This window comes from Eumetopias jubatus, unplaced genomic scaffold, assembly GCF_037043125.1.
Source record: "Eumetopias jubatus isolate StellerSeaLion01/CBP00866 unplaced genomic scaffold, mEumJub1_p1.0 scaffold_15, whole genome shotgun sequence".
Taxonomy (NCBI): Eukaryota; Metazoa; Chordata; class Mammalia; order Carnivora; family Otariidae; genus Eumetopias; species Eumetopias jubatus.
This window is the reverse complement of record NW_028274821.1, coordinates 74181178-74203724: the sequence shown is the minus strand read 5'-3', so window position 1 is coordinate 74203724 and position 22547 is coordinate 74181178. Positions and strand designations below refer to the sequence as shown.

The window sequence follows — 22547 nt, the reverse complement described above, 5'->3', positions numbered from 1 at the left end:
ACATCTGATCAGGTCGGCTTCTATGTAGCGAGAGGGCTGTCGGACAGCAGAGGCACGGGGAGGGGATCAGGGAAGGCAGTGCCACTTCCTGAGGATCTACCATGTGCCAGTATGTTCTAGGGACTCGGGGATGCACCGTTTGACTGTGTCTTCACAATCCTCAATGAAGAAGGATCAGTCCCATTTTACAGGGGAAGAGGCAGACACAGAGAGGCACCCTGCCTAAGGCACAGCCAGTTCACACGGAGTGACCTTTCTATCTTTGGGCAGTCGGGACTGGCCCCAGAGATGCACGTCCCCCGCCCACCACACCGACAGTGTGCATGAGTGGGAATTTTCAGACTTGTGGCCCCAGCAGAACTGAGTCTGACCCTAGTTCAGTCACTCAAGCTGTGTAACCTTGGGCAGTCTTAAAACCTTACTGTGCCTCTGTTTCTTCAGCTTTACGTGGAGAACCATAAAACCTACTTCACATTGTTACGCTGGGGGTTAAATTTAAGGAGGTGACATATGCACAGCATCCAGCTCTGTGCTGGCAGCCATGGCAGGGGCTCTATAAAAACGGTCCTGGGGGACAGAGGACGGCACCTTCCCTCTCTCCCTCTCAATCAGCTCTTCCGAAGGCCTGGCCAGTAAGGGCTATTCTGTGACTGTTCTCCTTAGCCCTCCTCCAAAGAAAGATGTAGACACGCTGCCTCCGAACAGCAGAAGCCTTCAGAAGATATGGATTCTTCTAGTCTGGGATGAGGATGCGTTTCTAGAACTGCAGCGGGAATAGCCGAGTTAATGCTTGTCTCACTTGGTTTCACGTCTACAGGTACTTTGTGGAATTGTGACTGGGCCATGCTTCATCTCTAACTTTAAGCTTCCAAGGAATATTAGGATTTCTCAGCAGCAGAAATGATCTGGGTTTAGCTATGCCAAGAGCAAACCCTGAGTGAGAGACTTTGCTGGAGCTTGATGAGCGCCCTAAGTGGGTCTGTGGTGTGTGTGTGTGTGTGTGTGTGTGTGAGAGAGAGAGAGAGAGAGAGACAGAGAGACAGAGAGAGAAAGAGAAGGGTGCAAACCCCACAGATCAAGGGGATTCATGGGGGGAAAACACCTGTTTTTAATAGTTTTCCTCTGTAATCCTACATACCTTTTGGGAGGCTACTTACAAACAGTGTTTTGAAGTCTTAAAAACAACCGAACAGTATTTTGATAAGGATTTGGTGGGATCTACGGCACTATGAGAGTGAGGAACCCCCATAGATAGAACCACACAGCAGCCTGGGGTAACCTCAAAGCCTCCTTTAACTGGAACACGCCCACACGGCAGGCCCTTGGACTCTGGGAAGCAGCTGTCTGCCAGGCCCAAAGGGCACGGGCGAGAAAAGCGCCACTTCCACGAGCGCGTGTACCGGGGAGAGCCCCATGGGCACCGGGAGCGGGAGGGGCTCTGCTTCCAAAGTCTGCACCCCCACCTCACACAGTGGGGCGAGGACCACGCAGGGGCCGCCAGAACAGACCCACAAAATAAGGGAAGCAGGTGGGGCTGGCGGGCCCTCTGCTTCTGCGTTTCTGGCTGGCTCTCGCAAAAGGCTCTGGCCATTCCTCGTGCTTCCTCCACGAGAGGGCCGGGGTCTTGCCGGCGCGCCCCTTACCTTCTCATAATACTGGATGTTCTTGTCAGCCATTCCCATGAGCAGCTGCCGGAAGTCCTGCCTCTTGTTGTTCTGCCATCGCTCCATGTCGGCTTTCAGATCGGCGTTGAAACACTCCATCCGATCCTGACACCTCTCAACGTCTGCAGGCACCTGGAACGGGGGGTGCAGAAGCGGGGACTCTGGATGCAGAACTGGTGACCCCATGCCTCGAGTTCCCTTGCGAAAGGCCAAAGCCCTACATGAAAGGCCCTGAACACAGCCCCTCCTCTGGGGGCATTTACGTGAAGGCAGGGCCTTGGGTTTTCAGGTCTAAGAAGGAATTCTGAAAAGTGCTCTCCCTACCCAAATCTTCAAACCCATCCAAGCACACAGAGACTCACAGGGGAAACACCCCCCTGTTTACAAACAGGAAGAAGAAACACTGCAATTCAGAGTCAGAGATCTTTGGTCCCTCCTTTTTATCCATCTGTATGTAAAAACGTGTGTAGATTTTGCAAACATACAGCAGCATTTGGCATTGTCCCTGCTATTCTCCTCGGTCCTATATGTGAAACCAGAAAAGTTTTCCCACGTCATAGGAACTATTCCATTACCTGTGGCATTTGATAACGCCTACCCTCGTTAACCACACAATTAACTGCAATAATAAGACTATCAGCCCACCTCTCCCTCTGAACCCTACATTACACATCAACTAGAGACCTGTCTATGCTCCCCCAGATAGCAGATAATCAAAAATGATGAGTTTAGGTTAGGGAATTCTGAGGCAATGGGAGGAAAATCATTTATGTGTGTCAAAAGAATCTGAAATATGAAGAAGAAAAATATAGCAGACTACTTCAAGTTTTTCTTTTTTTTTTAAGATTTTATTTATTTATTTGACACAGAGAACAGAAGCAGGGGGAGTGGCAGGCAGAGGGAGAAGCAGACTCCCCGCTGAGCAAAGAGCCTGACATGGGGATCGATCCCAGGACCCTGGGATCATGACCTGAGCCAAAGGCAGATGCTTAACAGACTGAGCCACCCAGGTGCCCCTCAAGTTTTTCTTAAAGAAGTTTAGAAGGCTTTCTCAAAATGGAACTCTGTCACAGCCGGAGGGCCTTGTGGCTACCTGGGTCCTCGAAGCACAAAGCTGGCTCCTCTCCTCACTCAAGAGCTCCATGGGGCCCTAAGGCTGGCCAGGGGGCAAACATGCCTAAAACTGGGTCACATGCTCACCTGCCAGATGCTTCTTGACAACAAGTGAGGCCTTGTGCATTCTGAGTACCGGGGTCTATGGTCCCAAATGGCTCTAAGCTGTGGGTCGCCATCAGGGGTCAATCTCTACCCACCAGGGAAGTTTTCTCCCCGGGCCTTATGGGCAAGGAGAGGACCCAGAAAAATCAATAAAGGGAGGGCCAAGGGCCAAGGCTGAGGGAGCTGGACACGTTCAGGGCTTCCTGAAGTGCCGAGGGCCCCCCAGACCCTGTGCAGACGGCTGCAGGACGTGGGAGCAAGGGAAGTGAGCAGCCTGGGGCTGGGGCGTCACACAGGCCTGTCATGGGATCTGAAGTTGGGTGAGGCAGGAGGAGCTCGACAGAAAGCCAGAGGGAGGCACCCTGGGCAATTTAAAAGAAAGGAACTCTCCTTCAAAGAGGGAGCCTCTTCCAAAGCACTTAGCCTCTGGAAGAGGAAAGAAAGAGGACCTGACGTTTCCTTCTGATGCCATGACCGAAGTCACTCTTGCCTTTTCCTGCTGCCTCTCCCGTCGCTGTTGTCCAACTCGGGGGCAACTGAGGAACAGATGCACCCCCACCCGCCCCTGCCTTTGCCCCTCCAGAGCCTTCCCCACAAACACACAGGGAACCAGCCTCTGTGGAGGCCCAGTGAGCCAGGGTCTCTGGGCCTCACTCCCCTGCAGACACAGTCCAGCTCCCTTATTCCTCTCCCGGCCACTGCTCATTTTAGCATGGGCTGAAAGTTCCCTGGAGCAGCTTCCTGTTTTCTTAACAAAACTACTGTGGGCAGCAGGAAAAGCAAAGCCCTGAAAAGAGAACCGCGTTGAGGCCCAGTGAGAAGAGGGGGGCCAGGGCCTCTGATCCAAAGGATCAATGCCCAGGTCTGTTCTGAAGGTGGGAACTCTGGTGGATCCACGAAAATTAAGAGCCAAAACCACGGCTCTGGATTTTATGATGACCTGAGCTTCCATTTGGGAAATATCAGTAACTCACCATTTTCCCACCGCACTCTGTGCTTGGCACAGACGGAGACCGAAGGGCTTCGGTGTCATTAAGCAGGTCTTACCTCAGGTTGCCTACAGTCTAGCTGGGAAGGCCATGAAGACGCCTGCACACTCTTGGGGGGGGGGGCGGTGCTTTCCCTTCACTCTGAGCCCCGTGGTAAGCACAAGGAGGGGGAGCTGGAGAGCGAGTCCAGCCTGGATGAGGGATCAGGCCTCCTTGGAGAAATACTACTGAGGCGGGGGCGCCTGAGTGGCTCGGTCGGTTGGGTGTCCGACTCTTGGTTTCAGCTCAGGTTGTGATCTCAGGATCGTGAGATCAAGCCTCATGTCGGGCTCTGTGCTTAGCACAGAGTCGTGCTCTCTCTCTAAAATAAATAAATAAATCTTAAAAAAAAAAAATGAGGCAACAGTAGAAGGAGGGTGCTCCAGAGTGACAGCACATGCAAGTGAGAGAGGGGAGACTGTGTCTGGACCCACCTTAGGAATCGCTCACAGGCCACAGTGCCCAAAAAGGCTGGCAAGATGGTCGGGGCAGGGGGGTGGCAGCGAGGAGGAGATGAGAAGCCTGGGTCCCTGAGTCCAGGTTTTCTCAGTTGCACTTAACACGCGCCCCCTTTTTTATAAAATAGAAAAGCCTTGTGCTTCCTCTAACTATACAGAAAGTTCTAGAGCCAGATTTCCAGAGTTGAAATACCACATCTACCACTTCCTAGATGGGTGACCTGGGGCCTCTCCAGGCCTCAGCTTCTGTTTCTGGATAATACCAACCACCTCATAAGGTTGTCATGAGGTTAAACAAGATATTCTGCATAAAATACTTGGTGCCTGGCATAGTTTAAATGCTCCACAAATATTTCATCATTCTGATCAGTATCAATAAACTGCTGTTCCTAAAAGATAATCTGCCGTGTGCACAGCCCCCCCCACCACAGTCAAGAATGAATGTTATAAACTATATTCCGTGTCATATAAAAAGGTTTCTTTTTTGTTTTCCAAATATAAAATATTATTAAATATGTTCTTTCAAGCTCTATACCACCCTTCACCCACGCTACCTCACCCTGAGATTTCACCAGAGATCAGAGATGAGTCAACACCCAAATATATTGGCACGAGATTACCCGGGGCACCCTGGAACTGGGGCGGTGGTTCTGACAGCACAAGGGAGAGGACAGATCAGGCCAGGCTGGTGGAGACAGAAGTGACAACCAACTGCACGTGAGAAGTAAGACACAGGAAGTCAGAGAGGAGCCCGAAGTCTGCAGTCTGGCTGGCGAGGGCAGCAGTAGCGCATCGCAGGGCTCGGGATAAAGGGCAGGTGCACAGGCCAGAGAAAGGAGGCAGCTACGGCCACAGGAAGGGGGAGACCCCCCCCCGACAGGAGGGACTGAAACAACTCAACAACAACAACCACCTGATTTTAAATATAAGCAAAGGATTTGAATAGACATTTATGCAGAGAAGATCTACCAATGGCCAGTAGGCACAGGAAAAGGTGCTGCACGTCACCAATCATTAGGGAAATGCAACTCAAAACCACAGTGAGAACCACCTCACAGCCATTAAGACGGCTACTAACAACAACAACAAAGTAACAAGTGTTGCCCAGGATGTAGAAAACTGGAACCCCCCCGCACATGTGTAAAACAGTAGGGCACTTCCCCCCAAAATTAAAAATAGAATACGACCCAGCAATTCCACTCTGGGGGTATGCCCAAGAGACTGCAAGCAGGGTCTCACAGAGATATCTGCACACATGCTCCCTGCAGCATTATTCACAAACGACAAAGGTAGAAGCGACTCAAGTGTCTGTCCAGATGGATGGATAAACAAAAAGGGGTATATACATACAGTGGAGTATTATTCGGCCTCCAAGAGGAAGAAAATTCTGACACGTGCCACAACATGGATGAACCTTGAGGACATCATGCTAAGTGAAATAAGGCAGTTTACCAAAAGACAAATATATGATTCTACTTACAAGAGGTAGTAAAGTAATCAAACTCACAGAGACAGAAGGCACAATGGTGATTGCCAGGGGCCAGGGAGGGGGGCGGGAGGGGAAATGGGGACGTGTTTACTGACAGAGTTTCAGTTCCCCAAGATGAGAAGAGTTTTGGAGATCCACTGCACAACACTGTGGATTTACTTAATACTCCTGAACTGGACACTTAAAAACAGTGAAGATGGGGTGCCTGGCTGGCTCAGTCGTTGGGCGTCTGCCTTCGGCTCAGGTCATGATCCCAGGGTCCTGGGTTTGAGCCCCACATCGGGCTCCCCGCTCTGCAGGAAGCCTGCTTCTCCCTCCCCCAATCCCCCTGCTTGTGTTCCCTCTCTCGCTGTGTCTCTCTCCGTCAAATAAATAAAATCTTAAAACAAAACAAAACCAGTGAGGATGGTAATTCTGGTGATGTGTGTTCTGCCACGATTCAAAATTTTTTTTACTATATGGGGAAATCAAAGAGATGGTTGGGGGTGGTGGTTGAAGGGTAGAATTCATGGAGAAGCCTAAATGTGTAGGGTTAGTAAAGGGATCAGCAAAGGTGACTCAGAAAGATAAGCACAGAAGCAGGAAGTGAGTCAGGGTGAGCGGAGCCACAGACACAGAAGGATGGAGGGGTTAGGAGGCAGAGAAGGGTAAGGGCTAAAAAGAAGAGACTAAGAGGAGGTGGGAATTGGGATGAGCTGTCCGAAGAGACCAGCCGAAGGTGCCCAACTTAATGAAGAGGAAGGCAGCTGGCATTCTTCTCCTCTTGTCTCTTTCTGGATGGTGTTCTTGTGACAATCGGTTCATTGACCAGGAACATCCAGCATTGCTTAGCTCAATGTTTTAATTTTTTGACTGAGGTGTCATTAGAGTTGTGGTATCTTGTGTCTGAAGGATGTTGAGATAGAATTATTCAATGCTACTGATAGGCTATCACTTATCACAAGACACCAACAAGGAAAGAAGTTACCAGGTGGGCCCTCAAAAGACAACACTTCTAAATAGAGACAAGGTTATATTTTTCACAGTGGCTCCCTTCTCTCTCATGAGAATTTCCATTCCAGAATATGGGTTGTTGGAGCAATGGAAGAAGGGTAATGTGGGATGAGCTTAAGCATTTTTGTATGTTGAGGAGCAGGGTGGGAAGCAAACTCACTCAACGCTCATTTAAAAAATGAGCTCTCCCATGGGGAGCCTGGGTGGTTCAGTCGTTAAGCGTCTCCCCTAGGCTCAGGTCATGATCCCGGGGTCCTGGGATCGAGCCCCGCATCGGGCTCCCTGCTCAGCGAGAAGCCTGCTTCTCCCTCTCCCACTCCCCTGCTTGTGTTCTCTCTCTCGCTGTGTCTCTCTCTGTCAAATAAATAAATAAAATCTTAAAAAAAAAAAAGAGCTCTCCCATGTACCAGGCATTTCTAGGCCATACAATATAAATCTCTACCTAAGTTTCCTTCTTGGAGTTAGGTTAGAGATATCACATTATCTGCTCCCTTGAGGACAGTAGGTTAGTAAAAGTCCCTAAAGATTATATAAGGAGGACATGATCCCAAGACGTGGGGGAGAGAGAGGGCTCATGGCTGCTACAGGACAGGTCCCAGGACCAATGACAAAACCAATTCAAGATGGCAGTCTTCTCAGCCACATGCTGCTGAGTGGAAGGTGGGGTAGAGCTTCCTCACTGGTGCTGTGTGAATGAAGCAGTATCGATCCCCCAGGCTGGTCACCTCGTTTCAAGCAACCTGACCTGCTATCCCAGTGCACTATACAAATATTTTCATTTTCTACATGAGTCAGAGATGAAAAAAAGTTGAGAAAACACTGAGAGAGGGAAAGGATCAGTAAGAGGCTACTGAACTGGGGCAAATAGGAAGTTACTGGTACCCTGAAAGAATGCTTTTAAACACACACACGCACACACACACACACACACACACACACACACACACACACACACACACACACACACACACTTCAGAGAACGGCCGGTAAGGAGGAATAAGTGAGTACATGAGATGGGCAGTGAGCAGGCGCACTGAAAACAGAGAAGCCAGGAGCTCACCTGCGTGATGACTGGAAGGAGCTCATAGACATGGAGACGAAGACCCAAGAGAAGGTCTACGTTCTCTCCCCCAACCCTACTAGTGTTCATCTACACATGCTTACAAAAGCCAGAACCTCTACCTCAATGGAGCAAAGCTCGCTGGGAGCCTCGGAGTGGGGATGAAGGGTTCTAACGTTGGAGCCAGACACACCCGAGGGCCAAATCCAATTCCACCACTTGTTAGCTTTGGCACATATACTATGTAATTCCCCTGAGCCTGGGTTCCTCATCTGTACAATGGGAATAACCACATTATAGAAGGTGTTGTAGGAGCTGCATAAGGGAGGTGACAGAGTCTTGGCTGATGTGACCTCTGGCTTTCTATCCCAGGCTGGGATCCCGGCCACCGTGGAGCGAATGGGGAGACATCAGGCACATCTCTCCTCACTCATCCGAAGTGTCTGAAAATGACAGATGACTTTGCAAAACGCTCAGGTCTGTAGAAGTTCCACATGAAGAAGTCCCCTTGCCCCCATCTTGCTTTAGAACTAGAGTTCTTGCTCCCTGCCAGATTCCCCAGCCCAGAATGGTCACCATGCTGGGGGTTTTAAGAGCTCTGAAAGGTCCACGGTCTTCAAGAGGTGTGCCCAAGTGATCCCAAATCCCACCTCCCTTGCCTACTTCTGCTCACCCCGAGAAGCAACAGCTCAGCACACCCTGTTCTCTGCTCCCACACACCTCCATTCCCTGTTTCCAGCAGCTTCTTCACCTAGCGCTGGACCTACTACAAGGCCACCTGTGGGTCAGGGCCTAAAATAGCATCCTTCCCTCTCCCCCCTTTCTTAGTCTTTTGAAGATAACTGTAAGATCTTTATAAAGTATTCTCCCTTGGCATCCCTCCTTTGTTCTTTCTGGAATCACATGAATAGATTAGCATTGAAAAGAGTCCATCACAGAATGGAGTAAGACGTGCAACTTCCCTCCATGGTTTACTTTTATTGTTCTTGTTAGTGTGAGCTTCCCGTCCAGTTTTAAATGCAATTCCTCGGCCCCTCTTTGCGTCTAGTAACAGCTCTGATACCCTGCTGGCTTCTAAGGAGGGTCACGTTTGAAGATTTACACAAGTCTGGGGTCCTGACAAGTGCATCAGAAGGCAGCCCACTAAGTGCCTGTAATTTCTCTGACCTCAAAGTTCAAACGAGGCAAGCCAAGTCTACGCAAGCTGAAGGTCTACTCGCCTGAGATGAAACCACCTCAGGCTCTGCTGACTTTTCTCAACCCCAAAACAAAGCAAAACTTTAAATTCTGTGATAACTCTAGGCCTCATCCCTGTGCACGGCCAAGCTGCGGTCAGCAGCGGGGGCCCCAGGACACCTCTCCTTCCTCCTCACGCAGCCTCTCCGGTGTGAAATTCGCAGGGAGGGCTGTGGAGACCCACAACGCCATTTCTTTCTTCTGGGTTTTGGAGAAGTGATCAGATTCTGGTACCACTCCACGGCTTCAAAGAAATCAACTTTCCCTCTCTCTTTAGACCAACTTTTCAAGACTTCAGCCTCAAAACAAGGTAAGCCCCCAGGCTTGCTAAGTCCCTCAGATGTTGTTAACGTGCCCAGAGCGCTGTAAAAACTTCCCGTCTTCGGGTAAGAATCCTCTCCTTCCGGGATCCCTGTGACCAACTTGTGAGCAATCCCGCTCCTGCTCTCCTCACGGACAGCGGAGCCCACTGGGTCCTCGGGGTAAGAATCTGCCCGGACCCACTTGCTGACAACCTGGCTCTTCTCTCGCCCACAGCAGCTCTGGGAAGCAGAGCCCCAAATCACACAAAACGAAGCACAGCAAAACATTCAGCTACTCGGGACGTCCGAGAGACGTCTCTCTACCTGCTGATGGGTTGTTAGGGAGGACAGGCGTTCGGGAGGGCTGGGAAGGCCGGGGCATCTTTAGGACACAAGGTAACCATGCCCAAACAGTGCAGCCAAAAAAATAAATAAATAAATAAAATAAGCAGAATTAAAAAAAAAAAAAAAAAAAGCCACAAGGGCAACAAGCCAGGAAAACAAAGTTCACAGTCAGCATTCCTTCTAGAGACAAGTGGAGCTAGTATGGGAAGCAGAGGCTCCTCCATGGGGCCCCTGTCCCGACATCAGACACTGCTGACCTTCACAGCAGTCCCATGGATGCAACCCACAAGGGCTAATGTGCAAGCCAATCCAAGCTGGAGGACAGAGCTGGGATTTGAACCCAGGGCCGTCTGAGTCTAAATCCTGTGCTCTTTCAACCAAACCCTTACCCACTTGGGGAGGCCACCAATGGAGCCCTCCGCTGCCTACCAAAGTAGCCGCTGCCCCAGATTCAAAACCCGTAGCTCCAGTGAGACCACACTCACTGGGGCACCACCATCGTGACAGCCCCCGTTTTGTTAATTAGCACAATTGCTAAATAAGGGGACATTAACATGGGCGTGGCTCAGCATCCCACCAGAAAGAAGAAAGAGGGAAGACCAAGACTGCCTACCCACCGTGTGCTAAGAGAATGCAGGCATGGTTAGACCTACTGGTTAGTCCCGCTGGCTGGAAAGAAGCCCTTCCCCCCTCTTCTAAGAACGCCTGAGGTCAAGAGAAGGAGTCGTATGGGTGATGCTCCAGGAAGGTGAAAACAGCAGCAGCAAGATTTCCACACCCACTAGGAGGAGAAGAGGCGTCACCCAGGCCCGCAGGAGGTGTACAGCCATGAGGCAGGAGCCCCAGCAGCTTGGCGGCGTGGAACGTGGGAGCTCAGCCCCATCTGCTCCGAGGCGGTGCGACCTTCGCGCAACCGGCAAGCCAAGGCACAGTCAGCTTTCCATTTGGTCTATTAGTCATAACCTTCAGGTCCTGTCTTCACAAAGGAACTGTTCCGTACAGAGCAGAACATATATTAAATGACAAACCAGCCTCTGAGACAAAGCTTGTATTCAGTGCTGAGCAGGGATGAATGCTGACAGAACATCTTTTAAATACAGGATCTCCACCTCCCAAACTAGGCCAGCAGCAGAACTTGCTGTCCCTCCCTCCCTCCCTCCCTCTGTCCCTCCCTCGCCAGGAAAAGTAGCTTCTATATTTATGTTGGAAAGCGAAATTGTTAGAATGAAATTTCAAGGGGCGCCTCGGTGGCTCAGTCGGTTAAGCGTCCGACTCTTGATCTCAGGGTCGTGAGTTCAAGCCCAGTGTGGAGCCTATTTAAAAAAAAAAAAAAAGACAGAAAGAAACTTCGAGATATATAAACACAGTATTTGATGTCATTCCTTTAAATGGCACCGTGTTCCAGAATATCACAGGAACGGCTCGGAACTAGTCAAGGGAACAGGCAGCTGGAAGACAGAGTGTGGCTGTGCACACAGCTGCATCCCCATCACGGTCCCCCTTGTGACACACAGGACAGAAGCAGGCTGACAGCCTGTGGCAAGAGGAACGCACGAGAGGTGCCAAGTCCCAGCGGCACACACCGGGCCAATGACAGGAATCCCTATCCCTATCGACTGACTTTCCAGCAGCTGTATGCGGCCTCCCCTCTCTCATGTAGGTCACTATGGGTGACACCTGAACCAACGCAACACCGTGCAGCACGCTGGGTAAAGACCTCGGGTGACCGCAAAGCCAGGCAATTTACCGAGCTGCTTCGTGGCTCATTCCTCGCCCATGAAATGGGGAAAGAACAATGCCTTCCCTCTGGGCCCCAGGTGACTGATGCGGTGACCACATGAAGCAATTCATGTATATATACATATACATATATATACACACATATATGTATGTATATATACACACATATACATATGTATATATATATGTATATGTATATATAAAGTACTATACGGAGTCAAGCTGTGCTGTTTCTGAGGCGTGGGTTTCAATTTTCCAAAGTGGGCTCCTTTCCAGGTGCATCTTGGCACGGCTGCAGGGGCAGCTAGAACCAAGGCAGCGGGAGACAAACCACTCTGATGTCCAACCACTTCCCTGGACGGAGCGGCCCTGCGATTTATCTTTTTAATAACGTTCCCTGCCCCCACCCCTTTTCTGAAAACAAATACACCTTCCAATTACAAACAAAAAGGACAGGAGCACAGTCACTTAGCGGTAACTTAGCTGTGAGGTCATGGGCCTCGGTTTGCTCAGCTCTCAGTGGGAGTAACAGTGAGACCCAAACCACATGACTGTTGTGTGGAATCAGTGAGATACTGTAAAGAGCTTAGCACATTTGTAAGCACTTGCATGCTGGCTTTTATTAATCTTATTTTGATCTTGTTTTATCCTGGGGAGAAAGAGGCAACAAACGACAGAGGGCAATACAACGGATGCATATTTACCTTAGGATCCTCTGTCTGGACCCAGAGCCCTTAAATAACTCAGTCAGTGCTTCTTAAACTTTGTGGCAGAGGACCACTATCGGTTGGCCTCCTCCTCAAGTACGACAAAGTTGTACACCTACTATGCGTAACAAGTATGCAGTTTGCTCTCCATGACCTAGTTTGACAACACTCCTGCTACAGGTTCAACAAATACCAAATTGCTATGAAGCTGCTGACTCTCAGCTTCTACACCTTTCTTTGTCACGGATTGGTAACAGTTAGTGGATGAGTTAGCAAACCACACTTTTGAGAACACTGATTTAGACTGTTCTTACCACCCCCTTTCTCCTCAGTCCCATTTTACAGAGAGAGGAACTGCCCCTGAATGGCAAAGCTGAAAGTAAAAAAACAAAACAAAACAAAAACAAACCAAAAAAACCTCCAAAAAGCAAAAACAAAAACAAAAAAACCCTGAGGAAACAGCAGAAAACTCAACCCCAAGGACACATTAGAAAGTTCCAGAAATAAGACATCAAAGAGAACAAACACAGGACAGTAACAGCATGAACACAGCCCAGCTGGGGCTGACCACCCTCGTCATACGGATCTAGGGACAAGACTTCACTTGGCACCAGCGGGGCAGTTGTGGCTCCAGCCCTGAGAAGCCCAGCCCTCCCGGGGCGGCCTCCCTGACCTTGGGGCGGTCTTCCTTCCTCAGAGCCACAGCTTCCAGTTTGGCTTCGTACTCTGCTTGTACTTGGTCCCTCTTCTTCAGTACGCTCTGCGGGAGGAGAAAGAGGAAGCACGTTACACAAGAGTTCACAAAGGAGACTTCTGGCCCCAGGCAGTTGCCTCTTTACCCCATTCCTCCCCAAGTCCTGGCACACCCAGGCCCCACCACCTGCTCCCAGGACACGTGACATGGACTCTGGAGGAAGCAGGGGTGGAGTAGGGGTGGCACCATTAACTCAGCCTGATACTGAAGGTGACGGAAGCTCTGGGGAAGGACAAGTAGGGCGAACAGTGCCCATCCTTAGCCACACTGATGAGAAGACTCGGCTGTGCTGAAATGCGAGGCTTGGCAGGTGACAAGGCAGGATGTTCTCTTGAACCGTTCATGGAAAAGTCTAAGTCAGGAGAGTTCTTGACCCTGGTTCACCGAGTTGATGATCCCTGGTGGACTGATTTGCTCACTGATCCATTAGCTGCTCATCTGTCCCCCCACTCTGGATCAGGCATCCAAAGAGCAAAGAGATACCACCCCTACCTGAGGGGTTCCAGCCAGGGAAGAGGTGTAGACATAGCACAAAGGTGCATCTATGCACAAGTCCAGAATCCCTAGAAGCACACAGTGAGCCTGCTAGAGTGAGTGGTAAATGAGCTCAAACAGAGCCAACCTCGGCAGGGCTAGGTGAGGCAAGCCAGGTGCCCAGGACACAACATTTAAGGAGGCAATCACTCCCAGGCCCCTGTAAGTGCAAGGTCGGCACTGGAGCATGAGCATCTCCCTAAATCTGTGCCCTGGGTGCTTCCCTTGCCCCACCTGGTGCTGGCCCTGCCACTGAGACCCCACTAGGTAGGACAGAAAAGAATGCGATCCACAGTCTAGGAAAGCATCTGTCTCATCCAAGGCTTCCTTTTTTCTTCTTTTAGTATAAGCAGCATGAACGGCAACTCAAGAGTGGTAATTTTCTTTCCAACTCAGGAGTCACAAAGTGCTCTGAAAGTTGCTAAGCTCATGCTTTTCCCATAGGCACCTTCCCGCAGAGTATGGAGTCAGGCAGGAAGGAGCCATTCCTTGGCTAAGCAGTGGGCACCTTGTGTACCTGATAACGTGCCGAAAAGTGAGGAGTGGCTGAACAGTTGAGTGCGCTCTGGCGGAAACCCTCTTTTTTTTTTTTTTAAAGATTTTATTTATTTATTTGACACAGAGAGACACAGCGAGAGAGGGAACACAAGCAGGGGCAGTGGGAGAGGGAGAAGCAGGCTTCCTGCCGAGCAGGGAGCCCGATGTGGGGCTCGATCCCAGGAATCCCGGGATCATGACCTGAGCCTAAGGCAGATGCTTAACGACTGAGCCACCCAGGGGCACCCCGTGGCAGAAACCTTCTAATGGAATGTGTCAATGCAGGGAACCTCAAGTCTTCCTCTGAAGTATTTCCTTTGAAAAGTGTTTTACCCTGTGAAGAACATGAGGGGAAAAAAATGTGCAATAGAGTAGCTTTTGTTTGCCACTTGTCTTTCTCCTGGATGCGCTGAAGTTCCCTCCCCACGCTCACCAAGCTTTGAGTAGGAATGCCTGCAGCGCTATTCAACAGAACTCTCTGCTGCGATGGGAACTTTCCATCATCTGCACTTTGATGCAGGAGCCATTGGCCCCACCTGCTCACTGAACTCTTGAAATTGGCGGGTGTGACTGAGGAACTGGATTTAAAATTTTTGTTTTAACTAATTTGAATTTAAACTTAAACAGCTACCAAAGGCTAGTGGCTGCCATACTGGACAGTGCATAGATATATAAAGTAAATACAAAAAAAGTCAGGGGTCCTTTCTGGATTTCATAGAACCCAGAAAATATTCTAAATCTACTAGTCTGGTACTCTCAGGAGTAAAAATCATAATCTCTACCCAAACACACAATGCTATCCATGGAGACACAGATGTGGTTTTCCGAGCCACGGAACAGCAGGGAGGGGCTGACTGGAATCCTCATCACTGCCCTGTGGACTCTCATCATGGGACACCTCATATCTTACTGGAAAAAGCACAGTAGCCAAACTAGGAATGGGTTGGGCTGTCCCAGGGATACTCTCTTTCTGTCAGTGTGGCAAGAACCTCGCAACCAAAGCTAGAAATGCTCTCAAAGCAATGCCCTGGAACCCAGTCAGTACAGTGTGGGGCTGCCTGTCCCGCGTTCTGCTCCAGGACTCTCTGCTGAGGGTGCCAAGGCCCCCAGGAGGGGAGGGATGGTGAGAGCTCCACACAGCTAGAAGAGATAAGGCGCATCTCCTCTCCCTGTCCTAAAGCAGGTGAGGGGGCCCCAAGATTCAGCTATACTCCCTCCCCTAGTTAGCCTGGGCCCTCCCTGGCTCAGGGGAGAGGTCGGCCTCTGACTCCTCAGCCACTGCTACGCCCACGTCACCTGAAGTGGCAAGAATGCTGCCTCCTCATGCACTCCGCTGGAGGATTTGCACTACCATCCCCCACCTCGCTGGAGAGCAGAAAAGACTCACAAGGAGCCTGAAGAAGTGAAAGGATATTATCCCCATTTTATAGACAAGAACACTAAGGTACAGCAGAGGGACGTGCTTGCGGCCACTCTGCTGGCGGCATAGCGGTGACTCAGGCATTTGCTGCCACATTCCAGGACAGCGTGCAGTTTCCCAATCTGACTGTGAGCCCAACCATGCTGCAGGCTGGGAAACAGGTTTTTGAATCAAAATAAACTAAGACTACCATCCTTGTTAAAAGCATCTTTGCACACAGCTGGTGATGATCTGCAAGGACCAGCCTTGTACACCAAACAACACAGGCTATGTCGATAAAACTGGTCAAACCAGGGCGCCTGGGTGGCTCAGTTGGTTAAGCGACTGCCTTCGGCTCAGGTCATGATCCTGGAGTCCCGGGATCGAGTCCCACATCGGGCTTCCTGCTCAGCGGGGAGTCTGCTTCTCCCTCTAACCCTCTTCCCTCTCGTGCTTTCTATCTCTCATTCTCTCTCTCTCTCAAATAAATAAATAAAATCTTTAAAAAAAAAAAAAACTGATCAAACCAGCCTATGGTTGATGGGGCCTCAGCCTGAGACTGCAAAGGAACCCGATCAGCAGCTACAGAGAGGTCCCACCATCCCTGAGTGACAAGCAAAAGCCAGTCATCATCTGAGCTGCTCTCAGAACTCTGTAGGGGTCTCTGATGCCAGTGGAGAACGTAAATCAAAAGGCGAAGTGCATGGGGACACTTTCCTGGCTACTTCGTGCCCCCCTGCTGCTTCCCTATCGAGCCACCCTCAACCCTGTTTCTGCCCTGACTTTATGTGTCTCCATTCATGACCCAGGTGCTGGGGATCCAGCAGAGAACAAAATGCACAAAACGCTTGCCTTCGTGGAGCTTACATTCTAGAAAAGTGGAAGATATCGCACAGTAAAATATATTAATATATGGGGAATATACTATAACATATTATAATATATATATAAAACCGAGCTGCTTATATATATACATATATAATATATTATATATATTATATAATATATATATTTTAACATATATGTTATATATATATAAGACTTCTGTGTCTTCTCTTCCTGGCAGTCTGTTATTTAGATGTTGGATACTGAGGTCTGGTCCTCTCATTTTCACACTTTTTTTCTCTCAAAATCTCCATCTTTTTGTTTCACCTTACATGTAATTTCCTTAACTTTTTCTTCTAACTTTTCTAATTTTTTTTCATTTCTCTCATGGTTTTAATTGCTATGATCTCTTCGTTCTCTAGATTACAAAAAGTCTTGTTTTATGGTTGTGACATCGCTTTCTAAAGACATTAATGATTTTTTTCTCCTGGAAATTTTTTCTCCCTTAATGACGTTTTTCATTGAAGATACTTTTTTTCTTTGTTTTTACTTGATATTCATATTAGAATCTTCTCTTAAATATTCAGTGACCTTGTCTGCCCACTCATCCAAGAGGGAAACACTGACTGAAAGCTCTTTGCACATCGAGGGCTTGTTGACAATTCTCTACAGGGACCCTGCTGGGTCATTTCATTGTGGATCCTTCCCCATTATCAGTACCCTCAAATCTCTTCTCTTGGCCTGTTTAGATTTTTATAGAAAAGGCTCTTCTAATTCTTGCAGGAAAGATGTAAGAAAGTCAAGCAGAGGAAGAGGACTAAGAGTCTCAGCATTTGGTAATCTTCTACTTAGCCTCCTGATTTTAGGATTTTAGCTCTCAACCTCAACTGTGCCCGGGGCCCCTGTTTTACCTCCTCCAGAGAATGTGCCTCCAGTTCTGCCAGAGGACAGAAGGGACAGTGGCCCCTGTGTGAGGAGGGAGGTCAGAACTGGAAGCTCTAACTTCTTAAAACAGATTCCTGACTAATTCTTCTCTTCAGCTCTCCCATCCCAGAGGCACTTGGTGCTGCCAATTCTCCACCTTTCTGAAGGATTCCACTGTGTAAACCAGGAGGTCTCTAAGTCCCCCCCCACACACACACAGTCAGCTTCAAAAGCAGTTTTTTGAGTCCCCTAAGTCCCTTATCACCTCTCAGCTTGCTTTCCAGTCCCCCTGTCTACTACTGTTTCCTCTTTGCTCTTTATCTTTGCAGGCTTTGACTTCAAACAAACAAACAAACCATTCTAGCGTCATCTTGGTGCGGTTTCGTGAAAAAGGAGTTTATATATTTAGTCTGCCATCACTGAGAATCTCAGATTGCTAATTTTTATATATTTGTCTTTTTAAAACATTTGAGATCATGTACATTTCTACATCCTGCTTCTTCATTTTTCCAATTATGCCCTCAATCTATAATTACTTTTGTTTAGGAAAGAGGACCTTTTTTTTCCCCCTCCTGATTCAGTCTTCAAGAAATTATTTGTTTTGGGGGCGCCTGGGTGGCTTCATCAGTTAAGCATCTGCCTTCGGCTCAGGTCATGATCTCAGGGGTCCTGGGATCCGGCCCCCGCGTGGGGCTCCCTGCTCTGTGGGGAGTCTGCTTCTCCCTCTCCCTCTGCCCCTCCACCTCCCGCCCCCCCCACTCGTGCTCTCTCTCTCTCAAATAAATAAATCTTTAAAAAGAAAGAAAGAAAGAAAGAAAATGTGTTTTTGCTTTCAAAGGCACTAGAAGTGGCCAACTTGAAACCTGGCCACTTAACTCATTAGCTCCACCTTGTGGCTCATAGAGGAAAAGGTGGGCAGGCTGGAAAAAAACCACAAATATAACTGATACTTGGAAAAAGCTATCCCGGAGCATTGTTCAAATTATCTCCAACTCAAAGACAAACTACGTCTTTAAAACCAAACTTCTGCATCCACATCTCACACCTCTAACCACCACAATCACCAATGACCTCCATATTATTAAACACAACGGTCACTGTGGATCATGCTCCTTTTAAAAACATTTTTTTAACGATTTTATTTATTTATTCATGTGAGAGAGAGGCAGAGGGAGAAGCAGGCTCAAGAAGCAGGGAGCCCGATGCAGGACTCAATCCCAGGACCCCAGGATCACGACCTGAGCCGAAGGCAGACGCTTAACCATCTGAGCCACCCAGGCGCCCTAAAAACATTTCTCTTGGCTTCTACTTTTTTTCTCCTACTACACTACCAATCCTTCTGAGTCTCCTTTTCTACTTGTTCCTCCTCCTGGTTAGGTACTAGGCCACTAAGTATTGTCATGCCTCAGAGCCAGGCCTAGACTAGTTACCTGGATCTCATCTCACTAGATGGCCTACTCCCCTCCCAAGAAGTTAAACACCATCCATACACAAACAACTCCCACATTTCTATGCCCACTCTGAACTAAACTCATAACCAATTGCCATGACATCTCTATTTTAATGACTGATAGGTATTTTTGAACTCTGTGCGGCCAAAACAATTTGATTCCCAACTGCCCAATCTTTCTGCTCCGCACTTCCCCATCCTGACGAACAGCAACCACTGTCCACCCAGTCGCTGAGGCCAAAACCCAGGAATCATCACCAATCCCTCCTTGTCTGATTCCGTATTAATAGAGCGGCAAGTCGGGTCGGCCCTTCATCCAAAATCTACTCTAATCCACCACTGTTGCCCAAGCTCTACCGCCACAGTTATCCGCCACATGGCGCCCTCTGACGGTCTCCTAAAGGTCTCTCTGCCTCCACTCTCAGTCCCTACAATCCATCCTCCACACTGTTGTAGCACCAGCCGTCTTCTTAAACTGTACCCTGGCATTCCCCTGCATAAGCCCAAACGCCTTCCCTTTTGTTCCTAAGACTAAAACCCACACTCGTACCAACCATGGCCTTTAAGATGCTACTACTATGCATGTCCTGGCCCCCACCTATCTCTCTGACCTCACTTCTTCCCGCTTGCTCCCTTGCTCGTTGGACTCCACTCACACCGGCCTTTCTGATCTGCAAAGACACCAAGCTCATTTCTGCTTTAGAGCCTTTGCACCGGTGGTTCCTTCTGCCTAAAATGCTCAATCCTCTGATCCTTGCACAGATAACTCCTATACGTTAGTCAAGTCTCCAACCGAAGCTACTTCCTCTGTGTGGCTTTTCCTTACCACCCTCTTCTGACTCAACCCACCCTAGTCATTCAGCAAGACCTCTGAGATAAGCATGCTCCTTGCTTTGTAGGTAAACCCATCTCTTAAAAATATCAAGATATGGGACATGCAGTAGTTATATATCTGTTAATGTTTCAAATTGACCACAATATCAAATTCAATTAAACATTTGCTAACCACCTTCTACGAATAAGGCAGTATGGGAAATAACCCATACTCTACTCTAACCCTCTTAAAGCTTCTCCTACTCGTGTCCTGGTCATAAGGATGCCAGTACTCAAAAGGCACTGCCTGAAATCTGTAAGGATTCTAAGATGTTCTCTCCCAGCCCATCACTACCTTAATTATATTTTCCCCATACATAGTCTATAGGACGTGAAATCCCATATAAGGGCTCACGTGCACGTGTCTTCAGGGTGTTTAACTTGAGTCCTGGGCCTGAGGGTAACTTTGGTACCTCTCCCTCTCACACGCTGTTCACTATCTCTCCTCAACATCCTTGAAATACATGACCTCAACCATCTTTCTAGTACAAGCTGTCCTCATTGTTCACCGAACATTGTTCATGTGTCCCACATGGCCTGATAACAACCTTACTTTTTCTGTGCTTTCTTTCTACCTCCAAAGGGAACAGAGCGTACCCAGGCACAAGTGCATTTAAAGAGAGACAGTCTGAGACTCAGCCTTGAAAAACAGGAACTGATTCTGGTTTGCTTTTTGGCCAAGAGTGAAGACACAGGTACAAGGTGACTGCATTACAACTATGGCCATGGGACAGAGAAAAGATTTACCAATGGGGCTCTATTTCTTCATCTATACAATGAGCAAGACAGACAAGATGATCTAGATGGAGGAGATGAAGTCACTCGAGAGACCTGTTCAAACTTGAGAGGAACCCCAACCTTAGCCCCATTAGGAGAGGGCTTCGATGATCTCCACCATTTTCTCCATGCAGGGCTCAGCTGACCCACAACTACTTCAAATTCCTGAGGCACAGGCCTCTCATTCCAAACGATGAGGATGAATACTCACTTTGGTCCACTCAAGGCCATAACCGAGGAGACTGATAAAACGTCACCACACTAAAACCTCCCCACCAAAACATAACTGGAAGGACTTGCTCAGTTCGGAAGACCATACGGTAGTCGGTACTGAACATGTCACAGCCAGGCCTTCAGCAAGCTCTCTACTGTATGTTTCGTTTTCATACTGAACAGCAAAGTCGATCCCACCTACCCCCCAAATCAGAAAGTTATTTTGGAAATGGAAGTATACGACTCTTTCAGAGGAATAGAATTCAGCTAAGAATTCTTAGAGAGCAGCAGTATTACAAGGCAAAGGCAGGGGAGCCACTTAAGACACCTATCCCCCTCTCCCAGTGTCTTCAGACCTGGCCACACAGACCTCAACCATCATTAGGAATATGAAATAGTTGAACATCAGTTTAGCCTTGCCTAGAGAAAATACTGGAGGATCATGGACCCATGCAGTCCTGGCTTTGTCATCAAGTCACTCCCGTCCTACCCAGACCCCTCTGCAGAGACATTTTCCCTTTGGGAAGAATGGGAGTGGGCAGACCTCGTTTCTTTCTAACCAGGCTTAGCCCAGCTCACCGATGCGGCAGAGTCAACACTTCCTCCTTTCTATGCCTTTCCCAGAAAATACTGTATACACTCCCATTCTCCCAGCCTGATTAACCTGATTAATGTTTATTCAGGCTTAGTGAACAAGAACCTCAATACATATGCCTCACACAGAGGGTGAAGGAAGAGAGCAAACAAAAAAGTGTTTCTTTGGTGTAGAACTTCAATTACTCACATAAGCTTATGCCTCACTGTAGAACAATATCTTAATAAAGATGCCAGATACACCTTAGCTAAATGACAATTTCAAATCCTGCTTCAAGTACAAATATATTCTAAGTACGAACATACCTGCCATGTGCAAGAACAAAGTAATCTGTATTGTAATATCCCAGGACTGTGAATGTATCAGATTTTCAGTCTGGCAAGGTTAAGGGAGAATCTTTGATGAAGGCTGTGTCTCTATAACAGACAAATTCAAAGACACCCCAGGGACTGTAAAGTTTTATTTTTGTTCACAAGAATAGATACTATTAACTTTATAAGTAAAGCAAAATATTCTGGCTTGTTTAAAGCAAGTTAAGATGCCTTTTTTTGAGATGTAACTGACATATACCATTATATTAATTTCAGGTATACAAAATAATGATTTGTATATATTGTGAAATGATCACCACAGACTAGTTAACATCCGTTACCACACATGGTTATACATTTTTCTTTGATAAGAACTTTAAGAGCTACTCTCCTAGCAACTTTCGAACATATAATACATTATTAACTATAGTCACCAATGCTGTGCATGACATCCCATGACTTACTTATTACTTATAACTGGAAGTTCATACCTTTTGACTCCCCTCACCCATTCCACCCACCCCCCAGCCCCAGAATGCCTTTCTACACTTGTTTCAGCCACAGAATTAAATATGCCATTTATAGGTTTCATTAAAAAATAAAACAAAACAAATAAACCCAATGTAATAGAGGAAAATGAGTAGGAAATTTTTGGAAATCAGGAGCCGTGGTTCCAATAATTTTTCAGCCTCAGTTCCAATAATTAACCAGTAAAACTGCCTCAGGCTAATGATGTCACATGGTGAGTTTTAGCCTTATCATCACCATGCCTACCATCACTTCACCTTACAGATAAGGAAATTCATACCATTTCCTAGCCCATTGTGAGATCCAGACCCAATCCTGTCTTTCTTTGAAAGTGTTTTATTATCAGTTTTATAGCGTACACATGAGACAGTGATTCATTCTAGCAGGAACATTTTCCATTGTCCACAATTTAACATGTATCAAGAGCCTTAAAAGTTTCATACCCGGTGAAACAAAATGGAACACGGGTAATGGGTATATGGAGGTTTGTCATATTATTCTCTTTGCTTCTATTGTATGTTTGAAATTTTCCATAAGGGTTTTTTTTTTTTAAGTTTTTATAACTAGCTGATTCATTACTTTTTACT

The 22547-nt window shown here is 47.9% G+C and overlaps 1 protein-coding gene across 2 annotated transcripts in view; it reads right to left on the bottom strand.

Moving 5' to 3' along the window:
- SNX30 (sorting nexin family member 30) overlaps positions 1-22547 on the bottom strand; it is a 107491-nt gene that overhangs the window by 7912 nt on the left and 77032 nt on the right. For both annotated transcript variants that reach the window (XR_003610061.2, XM_028107783.2), the window contains exons 7-8: positions 12914-13000; positions 1644-1796 (exon numbers count right to left, since the gene is read on the bottom strand). Coding sequence is in view for 1 of the 2 variants with exons in the window: in XM_028107783.2 (XP_027963584.1) it covers positions 1644-1796; positions 12914-13000 (240 nt within the window). In the remaining variant the exon portion in view is untranslated. The remainder of the gene's footprint in view (positions 1-1643; positions 1797-12913; positions 13001-22547) is intronic.